The 12,078-nt window shown below is 44.2% G+C and overlaps 1 protein-coding gene across 5 annotated transcripts in view; it reads left to right on the plus strand.

Moving 5' to 3' along the window:
* Window positions 1–12,078, plus strand: part of LOC135914564 (uncharacterized) — a 502,153-nt gene that overhangs the window by 429,411 nt on the left and 60,664 nt on the right. For all 5 annotated transcript variants that reach the window (XM_065447470.2, XM_065447473.2, XM_065447472.2 and 2 more), the window contains one exon: window positions 3,642–3,705. In XM_065447470.2, coding sequence (XP_065303542.1) covers window positions 3,642–3,705 — 64 coding nt within the window. The remainder of the gene's footprint in view (window positions 1–3,641; window positions 3,706–12,078) is intronic.

A 12,078-nucleotide genomic window follows, 5' to 3' on the forward strand; every position in this document is an offset into this window, starting at 1 on the left:
ACACCATAGCCACTGAGCAACCACGGCGGGTCAAAGGGAAATAAGGAACGCTTTGAGGAACAAAGGAGCTTTGCATCTCGAAGGGGGGTCGGACGTGTGGAAGAACGGGCGAATTCTAAAGTGGATTGAAATGCCCCTTTGAATTTGTCAGGAAGGCAGGGTTGGAAGGATAGATAGATAGATAGATAGATAGATAGATAGATAGATAGATAGATAGATAGATAGATAGATAGATAGATAGATAGATAGATAGATAGATAGATAGATAGATAGATAGATAGATAGATAGATAGAAGAGCAAGATAGAAGGTTCCTGCAGATCAAAGTGGCATTAGCATTTTGCTTCATAGCCAAGGAAACGTGGCTGTTCTTGTTGTACGGCGATTTCTTACCCAGCCGGCGCTGCGTTGTTTTGCTTACATTTCTTTTATTTTGCCGGCCTGGACGTTCGGCATGCGTATCTTTTTGAAAGCAGAATGGTGTAGAAACGGGAATGCCAGGAATGTTGACGGCTTTTCGCGCTTCTTTGAAGAAGGTGGGGGCGTTCCGCGTAAACACCCGTCTTAAGAATTTCTTACTTTATTTTTGCCGTTTAAGTTCTGAGCCACTTTATACGGTGCGAATCTCGTGTTTGGGTGTTTTGATGACGTTTATTTAGGTGCGATATTTAAGTAAGATAATTCAAGTCGGCATACTTATGCGTGAGCATGACAACGCAGGATGGCTGTTATGGCTAAGAATTTCGAGTTATACCTGAAAAAGACAGTAAAAGACGACGCTACGTATAAAGTTAGACAGGCTTTCTTTCTTTTAAATGCGTAAGCATTTCTACGCATGCTCAACGAGAACCCCGTCCGTCTGTCACGTAAGACGAGTGCAATGACTCATACACCCGTAAACAAGCAAAAAATGCATTGACTCATACCGCCTTAAGGCAGAGGCTACAAGCGCTCAGCGAAGTGAAGGGACCAGTTCATACATTCATTGAAATGACCTATACAACATACAGAATGGCATAGCTTTCAATAACGAACAAGCTCAAAACAAGCATCCGAACCGTCAATAAAGCATTCCATACCCCCTTAGCAAATGTAGTGATGGTTTTGAAACAGCTTCGCTGGGCATTCAGGTTGATAAGGACAGATAAGAGTTGATTAGGCTCGGATCATGTCCGATAAGGTTGATAACGACCGTTGAGAGTTGATAAGGGTTCGTACTGGTCGGATCAGGCTTCGTAACATTTATAATGACAGTGGGGCTGCGTGGCGACGAGCAAGCTACACAATGCTTACGCATACTTAGACAACTCCCGGAGGAGTTTCTGCATGAATTTGTTTGTTTGTTTGTTTGTTTGGTACCAGCCGTTTGGTTCCTTTAGCGGGAGAATGTTTATTGTGACTTGTAAAAAAGAATACGGGCCGGACTTTCTCAAATTTGCCCGCCTAAATCGCGTCGCCGTTGCGAGCAATTTGACGCCAGTGGTACTAAACGTATTCCCCTCGTGTAACTGGCCGCATTAGCGCAAACTGATTTTGCATATCTCGGTGCTTGTTTCCAAACACGGGAGAGGCGATTTCGCAAATTTCTCAAAACACCAGGTGTGGCTTGCTATCGCAAGTAATGAAGAAAGCACCGCCTCCAGCTTATAGCGAGATCTCTTTCACAGAGCGCTGTGTAGGCGCGCTTTGTTGGCGGCTCGCGCTCGCCTAAAAGGGCTTTCGTGTTTGCCACTGTTCGCTCACGCTTTGCCCGCAAATCTTATTAATGTTATTATCGACCGGAATGAAAACATGTTTCACGTGCTGACGTTTGCCCGATGTTTATAGTCTGCGTGCTTGGCTCGGGTGGAACGGCTCGTCGCTGTATATAGCTGATACCACATGCGCATTCGGTCTCCCGAATCTTTCCAGGAATCCGGTGGCCTCTTCGGGTTTGACTTTCTCGTCTCGCGTTATGCACGTTGAAGTTATAGTATCACGGTGAGGCCGAAGTTACGGTGTTCAGACATGATTCGTTTCGCGGCGTTTATTGAATATTCCTAGCGGAAAGCTGACCGACCTTTCGTGTCACGTCCGTGTTGACAAATGTGGCTTTGAGGGATATTGAACAATGTTTGCAACAACGTTAGAAGAGACGTATCTACGAGAAACTGCGAAAGCATAGTATTCACCTTGTGTTGACGCAGGTATAGGTCTTGAATATACGCGTTTCCGTATGCGGCAATGTCCTTGAAGCTTTATCGGTTTGCTACGGCAGCAGTGGAGAGCGACAGCTTTTCCATAAATCGCAGGTTACGGAGATGTCGAACGCTGGAGGCTCTGTCGGCGGCAGGCGCACCGGTAGCGTCCTCTCGGGACACTTTTTGCAACCATTACGACATGCGTTACGTCATCGTTCTTGCAGAAGCCGACGAAATAAAAACGAATCCGCTATGCTCTCACGATTCTTGCCACCGACGGGTGCACCAGCACGATAAGTGGGTCGCGGGTGTTTCAAATATGGCTCGGCGGACTCTAGTTGACGTTCTCGCCACAAGATGGCTCCTACCATCGGTACTTCTTGAAGCCCCTTAAACTTCGTCATGTTGTGACACTCTCCTCCTCCGCCTTCACTCCTCCTCGTTTCTCCTCTCTTTAACGTTTCCTCCTCGACCGTGGCGCCGCCTACACTGCTCGAGCGTAGCAACGGCGCCACATTGCGCTCCTCGCCTATGCTCCTCACCCCTCCGTAGACGCTTCTAGAGCAAAAATGGCGCTGATGCACGGCGCGAGGGCCCACGTGATGTTATTGGGCCAACAGCGACGCGGCGTCGGCCCCGACCAGAGCGCGCGAGGAGGAGGCGGCATTCTTCAAAGCGTGCCGCTACTTCGCGAAGTTTAAGGGGCTTTAGTACTTCTTACGTCTGTCTCCTCGACGTACCGGTGATCCGTGAATGAGTCTTGTACGTTGACAGACAGGCTAAAACTGTTTTGCATGATAACTCTCGATTCTGGTAGCGTAAAAGTGCGTTGGCGACCTTCGTACGATTGCCACATGTGCAGTTATGAAGAAACTGAGCTCAAGCTCTGCACTAGGCTGGTGCGCTCTGTGTGCGTAGTGACGTGGGTCTTGACCGTTGCGTCCAGCAATTACAGTTCCCGTAATGCGCGCCAAACATAATTAACTTCGTTAAAGAAGGCTTTCTGTATTCTGTTTTTTTTCCCTTAAATCGCGCGCAAAATTGTGAAAGCAGAAAAAAAGAATGACTTCAGCGTCAACGGAAGGTTTGCATTAAGCTTACGCAATAACTTTTTGGAGATTTAGGGGAATGATTCGCGTAGTTGACGCTCTATTGAAAGTGGGCTGTTAGCGCAACTTCAGTCGCGAACAGAAAATAACTGACCTTCTAGAACGCCCGTTACGCGTACTTACGTTAAAGTGCGACACGTAATGGCCGTGTAACTCGTTTCTAAGCATGGAGTAAGTCTCAGGTGTGCGTTTTGGGGGGCGCATTAGGCCTCTGTTAAAAATGTAGCTGAACCTTGAAACAGTGTACGACGTGTCGGAGTAGTTTCGTAATTGTTCGCGTTGTTCGTTAAGAGTTGCACAGATATGCTAACGGTTTTGTCTCCTTTCTTTTCTGCTTCGTTCTCACTTTGCAGCAGCCGGGATCCACAGTGGTACTCGAGACCGACGATCACGGCGTGGTCCACGTGAAAGTTGTCGGTGAGTCTCTTCGCCTTCTTCATGTGCCCCGGGGCTCTGTGTGGCAGCGAAAGAATAAAGAACGCATTTTAACCCCGTAACGCCCAAAAGCAGTTCCACATCAAGCGGAATTAGAACGAATCGTTCACCTTTATGTACGACCGTGGAGAGCACATCTGTGCAAGAAAGCAATGAAATGTTATATGAGCTATAACTTCGTTAGTGCCGTAAATAATTAATTAGTAATTGTTTTTTTGCTGAACTGTGAACAGCTGACATCTGGTTGCAGTGTATCAAGAACGCTACTATATATAGGCTATACAGTAGGTTATCTCGTACGTAACTTAACATTTCGAGGCAATAAATTCACCGTAGCTTATGTTGGATGCGTTGCGCATTACGAGGACCACGAAGCTTTTAGCTGGGGAGACCAACTCTGATTTCCATTATGAAATGCAAGTGAAATGCAGAACTACTCTTGTTACGCAACGAGGGGAGCCATTTGCATTAATATATTGTTGCAGTTAAGAGAGAACTGAATACTATACTGACTGTACAAGGAGCAGCATTTGATTTACGGGCTGAATTTAAGAACTTGCTGAAAATATGTGCGGTGCACAAAGAAAAAGAAAGGAAGCACGCAGTTTGCATGTCTGTAAATCTGCACCAAAGACAGACGTCCCAGTTCTGTAATTTGAATCTATTACGATATGTAGAGCGGATAAATTTAATGTACGAATTCAATTTCAATTTTCCATTTTATTTCGTACATCATTCAAAGAAGACATAGATACAGAAGGAGGTCTAGTAGTGAATAAACTGTATGTGGGACTTTCAGTTAACACCTACATATACCAAAGAAACATAACTATGCAATGACTCACCTATAACTGTGCATTACAACTATGCATTATAAGTATACAATAAATTTTTAGCTGTGCGATAACTCACAGCTTGCGTGAAATAGTGACAATGCCTCCAAGGGTGCTGCAAAAGTCTTACTCAGAAATTGGTGGTATATTTCAGAATTGTGCATAACATATCAATTTCGTTCTCCTTGGATGTCTCAATACCTGCATCTTAAAAATTTTCATATCGCGTCTATTGCTGAGTCACAGAGTTGTAAACGTTGTGCTTCAAATTTCCAACTCTCTTGCTATTTCTTTAGATTTCTGTAAAAAAAAATTCGATACCCAAAAATAAAAGAAACAGTGTTCTTTGAAAATCACCAAACCTCGTCAAATTCTATGCAGCTGAAGCTGAAAGAAGGCTATTTCTCCATTTCCTGGTATTTAAATACTAGCTCCTAAGACATGCTTCTCATTAACGCCTAATTTATTCCGGCATTTTCAAGGAAGGTAACGAAAAGTGCACCCGCCCAATTAGCATTAGCAGCGCTCTAGCACGCTAAAGCTGGTTGGTGAGGCACAAAAAAAAAAATGTCGAAATTCAGGTGCGATTCGTCGAGGACGCCGTCGCCGTTACAGGGATAAGGCCAACTAACGCAAAAAAAAAGAAAAATTGGTGACCTCATGACAGCGCACACTAGCTCAACACCAAAAGCAGATGAGTGAGTGAAGAAACATTTATTGTAGGTCCGGCGAGGACGCGAACTCGTCGCGCACCCGGCTAGTCCCACGTCGGGACCGGCAGGTCTAGCCCACCGGCCCGGTCGCGGGCACGCCGGACAGCCAGGATGTGTTGGAAGACGTGGCGCAAACGTTGCCTAGCAACTGATTGCTTTATTTTAAAGCCGAACCTCGTGTATACATTTTATACATAAGTTCACGTTGGAGGGAAAGGGGGGGGGAGAGTGTGGTATGAATATTACATTAGTACGTAGAGTAAAATTTATGGCTAGTGGTGGATTTCATGTAGACTAGATGTTTTGTAGATTCCTCGTCAATTCTATTATAGCGATAGAGAAAACGTGTGGATGTATTGACCTGCGTACTGCGGCGTTCTACCAAGGCGTACAGTATGTACAGTACTTCTCACTCTTAATGGAAACACCTAGCTTGCGATTAAGACGGTGCATGTGGAAGTCTTGTGTTTTGTCGAAAGGAAAATAAATTGGCATCAGGAGCACCACAGGCTGACGTCTACTCATTAAAAAGTAGTCGGCATGCCTTTTTTTCGATAAGTAAGCTGTAATTGGTTACCTAACACCCGTAGGCAATATTTTTGATGACCGAGTGATTAAACGAATTTATTCAACAATAAGTGTACATAAAGGTTAAAGCTAAAAATTAAAAAACACATTTATAAAGTATGAAGAGCAATAAAATTGCACATGACCTCAGGGCTCAGGGGTTAAAAGTTTTCACAAACGAGACCGCTCTTTATGAAACTAAGTAGTTTCGAGTATACTTTAAACGTAAACCGTACTGTACGCTACTTTCAATCCGAAGTCCTGCGTAGCGCGCGGTACTTAATCGTACATCATCGTTTTCGTTGACGTTCGCACAATATCGCTGCTGTCCGTTGGTTGTTTAATAAACCGCTTACTTTGCTGCCGACATGTATTCTTACGGAGTGACTGCACAGCACGATATCACACACACTGTTTCAAATCTGTGCTCGTGCTGAATAACATTACTGGTTATCGTTGCTCCACAGGCGAGCATCTCGTGATTGTCTGTCAACATTAGTACACACGCAGCCGCAAGAAATCGACCCGTTTCGTTAATGGCTCCCGCGAACATTTCCATCCGCAAACGGCAGTTTCTGCTCCCAACCACTGCGCCTGTAACGACGGTACACGGGCACATCGTATTATGCGGGTGCGTATACGTATAATCCGAATGGTTGTCATCGTCTTCGTCGTACGGCGGGTATAATCGGAAACGCAAACACGCAGTCGTGAATTTATTATGAACAATTTTTTTTCGTCGGTCCCGTGTGCTCTGCTTCGAGACGAGCTCTGGGGTGAAGCCAAAGCGCCGGCAAAAATTCATGACGGCCGACATTCGCTTTGATGGCGACGCCAAAAAGTAAATTCACACAGAAATCCCGCTTTTGGCGGTGGCCTTGGATTGAAGAAATAAAAAAGAAAGTGCAAGTCACGCTAGGCAAGTCACGCTGTGATATGCAAATCAGATACGGCCTCAAATTTGGAAGCCAAATATTGGGACTTGAATCTAAAATGCGCAGAAATGTAAATAAAGAGAAAAAAGTAAGAAAGACCTCCCTAGGGCGATCTTTTCATCTCGGCTCTGTGTAAACTGAAGCCGCGCGAATGACGAAAAAAGGAAAAAAGAGCCGCCATTACCGCGATTTTATCATCCGCGCGCTTTCCCTTCCAAGTCAAACATATAACAAAATCAAATCAGACTGTACGGCCCGTTTGCTTTTGTGAGTTTATTCGTACTGTGCACCGAGACTTGCGTGCTGAGAATCTTGGGAACGCTGACCGTTTGCATATATTTGACTCGTTTCTTGTTTTCTTTTTTGAAAAAAGAACACCAATCTAAAAAAAAGAAAATTCCGTCTCATCTTTCCTCTTTTTCCCACTGAAGCATATTCACCTAACACACACACAGACAAAATATTTGGGGAGGCCATGCAAACTCTATGGGCGCATTTTTAAGGCAATATAGAGATTGTCTATACCGTAGCCCGCGAACTTATGGCCCTAATGTTAACTTGGAATGGTGTCTGCAGACGCTCTGCGAGGAGAAATCCAAATTTAGGTTTCGGGTTTCGGCACTCAAGGCCTTCAGGGCTTTGCTGAAGTTTTTAAGGGCTTGTGAATTGTGCGACCGCATTTGAATGTTGTAGCGCGTAGCGTCGCGTTACTGTGTGCATATTTCTCGTTTTATTTTTGTTTCTCTTCTTCCTCCTATTCCCTTTATCCCTTTCATGAGCACATGGTAGCCAGGTGGTATTTATACTGGCTAACCTCTGTGTCTTTCCTTCCCTTTTGTCCGTCTATCTATCTATCTATCTATCTATCTATCTATCTATCTATCTATCTATCTATCTATCTATCTATCTATCTATCTATCTATCTATCTATCTATCTATCTATCTATATATCTATCTATCTATCTATCTATCTATCTATCTATCTATCTATCTATCTATCTATCTATCTATCTATCTATCTATCTATCTATCTATCTATCTATCTGTCTGTCTGTCTGTCTGTCTGTCTGTCTGTCTGTCTGTCTGTCTGTCTGTCTGTCTGTCCGTCCGTCCGTCCGTCCGTCCGTCCGTCCGTCCGTCCGTCCGTCCGTCCGTCCATCTATCTATCTATCTATCTATCTATCTATCTATCTATCTATCTATCTATCTATCTATCTATCTATCTATCTATCTATCTATCTATCTATCTATCTAACTATCTATCTATCTATCTATCTATCTATCTATCTATCTATCTATCTATCTATCTATCTATCTATCTATCTATCTATCTATCTATCTATCTATCTATCTATCTATCTATCTATCTATCTATCTATCTATCTATCTATCTATCTATCTATCTATCTATCTATCTATCTATCTATCTATCTATCTATCTATCTATCTATCTATCTATCTATCTATCTATCTATCTATCTATCTATCTATCTATCTATCTATCTATCTATCTATCTATCTATCTATCTATCTATCTATCTATCTATCTATCTATCTATCTATCTATCTATCTATCTATCTATCTATCTATCTATCTATCTATCTATCTATCTATCTATCTATCTATCTATCTATCTATCTATCTATCTAATCTATCTATCTCGGTTTCGCAGAGGATCAAACTAGCGAGAGTTAAAATGCTTCTGTTCGTAGACATCACGTAGCGAAAACATAAGGAACGCATGAGCTCAGAGTGGTCTACAATAGGTCTAGAAACATCCTACGGACTGCCCAAATCAAATTTGTAAAGGCACGTCGTAACTCGAGTAATGAAGTGGTGTCCGTGTGCTTTATTGAATCCTTTTCTGTAGTAGCTCTCGAAGCGTGATCTTTCTTTTTTTTTTCTGCTTGCACGCAAGCAATGTCACAAGTTCAAGCAAAGTTCGCACATGGCATATTTAGGTGACTGGGACGGCGCGAACATCGACCCACAGTTGTAGTGTTCGTGTGGATTTCCAAATTACACCGTGCGCTCGCCTGCTACGTCGTCTGGCTGCGTGCTTTGGCTGCTCCGTGACAATCGTTGTTGCGAACAACTATCGTCCACTGACGCTCTCGCAATTCCTATAGTAGCTCGGCTGCGTGAGAGTGTTCCGGAGCTTGGCACACGGGGTGTGTTCTATTGCGGCTCGCACGTGGATTCGAAATTGAGGACACGCTGCTGTAATTCTCACTACTATCGCGAGCACTGCGCAAGAACTTTGACTACCTCGTCACCTAATAGTCAACGTACTCAACGCGCTCTTCATCACCGAAATCACAGTCGTCAAGTACTACGTGACGTCACACCACAGGCGTCACGCCTGTGGTGTGAAGGGTGTTCCACGCCCGCTGCCTTTGACGTGAGTGACGTTGTTTAACATTCCCAGAGCTAGATCTAGTACAGACGCACAAATGCCACAAAAGAAAGTTGACGTGGGGAGCCAGCGGAAAGCACCGTTAATCAATTTGTATATGCATCGTCGAACGGAAGATGCGGATTCGGCTTATACTTGTGGCAACGTCTTTTCTTCCCCCTTTCATTTGCCTTTCCATTATCATGTCTCCGTTTCGAATAAACAACGCAGTAATCTTTCCTATACCTTTGTTACCTTTTTTTGCATTCATTGTCTCTTGATGAGTTCGATTCTACAGCTTAAACGCGATTCCGCAAATTTTCTGCAGGTGCGATCGACAAGTAAGCTTCACCATACACTGGCGACTCGCTACGGAAGCGACAGTTTTCGCGAGTGAGCAAGGCAGGGCAGGGCAGGATTTGCTGATCGTAAAGAAAACGTCGTTGCTTTTCATTTTACGAGTCGTGACCATTCTTTGTTGCGCAATAATCCCTTAAGCTCCGCGCGAGCGTTTCAAAGCGTTTTTCTCCCCGTCTATTGTCTTCTATTGTCCGCGGTGCCAGCTGAATCCCGAATATATTGCAGTCTCTCTGTCGGTCCGTTTCGGATTCTAACGACTGCAGTGGCAGCCTGGGAAGAAAAGAAAGGAAGAAACAAATAAAAGGAGCGCGCCGAATGACGCAGCCGGTGACGTCAGACACTGGCGAGACGGGCCTCCCACATTCCTGGGTGACCTTTTCAGCTCATCTATTTGCACGCGCACTCAAGAAGAAAAAAAAATAAAAGACGACGAGTAGCAAGGGGCTCCACGATGGGATGAAAGCTAAAAAAAGTTACAAGAGACTCGGAAGAACACAGCCGAGACCGATGAAGACAGAATCGCTGGAGGGGAAACGGAAGGGATCCCTTGGTTAAATTCGTTTCCTTTTTCGGCAACAACAGCGATGCCTGTCCCCTCCTTGAAGCTCGTACGGCTGGTTCTATAGAAATCCTGTAGTTGTTTCCTCTTGCTTTTGTAGACACTGTAGATACACTCGGCGGACTTGTGGCCTCACACCTTCTGTAATCGACTAATAATTATGTACACTTTACGAACTTTTTTTTCGCAAGTCTGTGGACTCGACTGTAGAGCAAAGGAACCGGACTGTTTGAACAATATGTAGAAATTTTGAGGAAGATTTTCTATGAAGTCTGTAGAGTATACCAAAATAACCTGATGGCATGTGCGGCATTACACCTTGCGTCGTTGAGTAACGTTCACGCACTTTGTGAGAACATCCTTTTCGTATGTTTGTCGACTTCACAGTAGGTCGTGTAAACGAACTATAGACTCGCCGTGGTTGCTAAGTGGCTATGACGTTTGGCTGCTAAGCACGAGGTCGCCGGATCGAATCCCGGCCACGGCGGCCGCATTTCGATGGGGGCGAAATGCGAAAGCAGCCGTGTACTTAGATTTGGGTCCACGTTAAAGAACCCCAGGTGGTCTAAATTTCCAGAGTCCTCCACTACGGCGTACCGCATAATCAGATCGCGGTATTGGCGCGTAAAACGCCGTAATTTATTTTTTTAAAGAAGTATAGATTTCTTTCTGTACCCTGCTGAAAATTTGACAGAATATTTGAATATATTCCGCGAAGTCTGTCGAATGTCTCTATAGAGCTGTACGCACAAGACGGAGCGAATTCCGCGAACAAGCACCACGTAACTCAGTGCTGCGCAATCACGTCACGCGTGTGAGGACGAAGCGGTGATGTCATATTATCTCATGTTATGCCATGTTATGTTGTTCGTGCTATTATGTTATCAGGTGCTGTCGGCGCGATTCCTTGCGGTTTCAGACAGGAAGTGCTTGGCCGTGCAATCCAGTACGCCGTGTCAATCCGCCTTCAACGACCTGATGGCTTGCGGTCTCAGACTTTGTGTCGCGGAGTAATGTTCATCCAAACGTTTTTGTTCGCAATTCTACGTACTCGATGGTAGACCACAGGAAGTAGACTGCTTATACACTCTTTTGAGCTTTTATGTCACTGTGAATCCATAGATTGAATGCTTGTGGTTTTACGCAGTGTGTCGCCCGCCATCTTTTTATATGCTTTCAATCAATCAATCAATCAATCAATCAATCAATCAATCAATCAATCAATCAATCAATCAATCAATCAATCAATCAATCAATCAATCAATCAATCAATCAATCAATCAAATTCTAGAGAAGGACCCGCTCAAATGTCTACGCAGGAGAATGGCTTGAATAACTATCCTGTTTAGAAAATCTGGATAGCGTTACAGACGCTTTTATGTTAACTGTTAATTGCCTGCAGGCAGGCTGTAGACTTGTGACCTTATCGATTTTTGCAGCGACTTATGGTTACAGACTGTCTACAAACAACGCGTTCGCAAGTGTGAACTTGCGAGCATGAGCAGTCCGCGAAAAAAAAAATAAGCACACTGCTGAACTGTCGTTTTGTGAATCTCGTGTGCGTTTCACGATACGTTACAGCTTCCATCTAATGTTGCTTGTTGTATTCTTAGCTGTTGTTCACCGACAAGGTCATTTGGCGTGCTCATTTCGCGCTAACTTTCCCAGTTTCGGAATTTATTAACAACTACTTGGCTTTTATACTAATTCTTTGGCAACTCCAAGTATCAGTGTGTGAATCATTTTATTATCAATATAGTCACACAACAGCCGCCACGCTTTGTTCTATAGCAATACTTTTCAGCAAGCTTGGTTTATTTCTCCGGCGCTACATTGAAATGCATTAGCATCGCACACGTCGCATCTCATTCTCGCATAGACTAATAGAGGACTGTGGGCACTGTCGTGATCGTTCGTTCTTAGCGTCTCTCCTTGTTTCTCCTTCTTTTCGCTTCCTGTAACCGAGGCTGTAGCCGAGGGATTTTGTGGGAT

Source organism: Dermacentor albipictus, chromosome 6 (genome assembly GCF_038994185.2).
Source record: "Dermacentor albipictus isolate Rhodes 1998 colony chromosome 6, USDA_Dalb.pri_finalv2, whole genome shotgun sequence".
NCBI classification, from domain to species: domain Eukaryota; kingdom Metazoa; phylum Arthropoda; class Arachnida; order Ixodida; family Ixodidae; genus Dermacentor; species Dermacentor albipictus.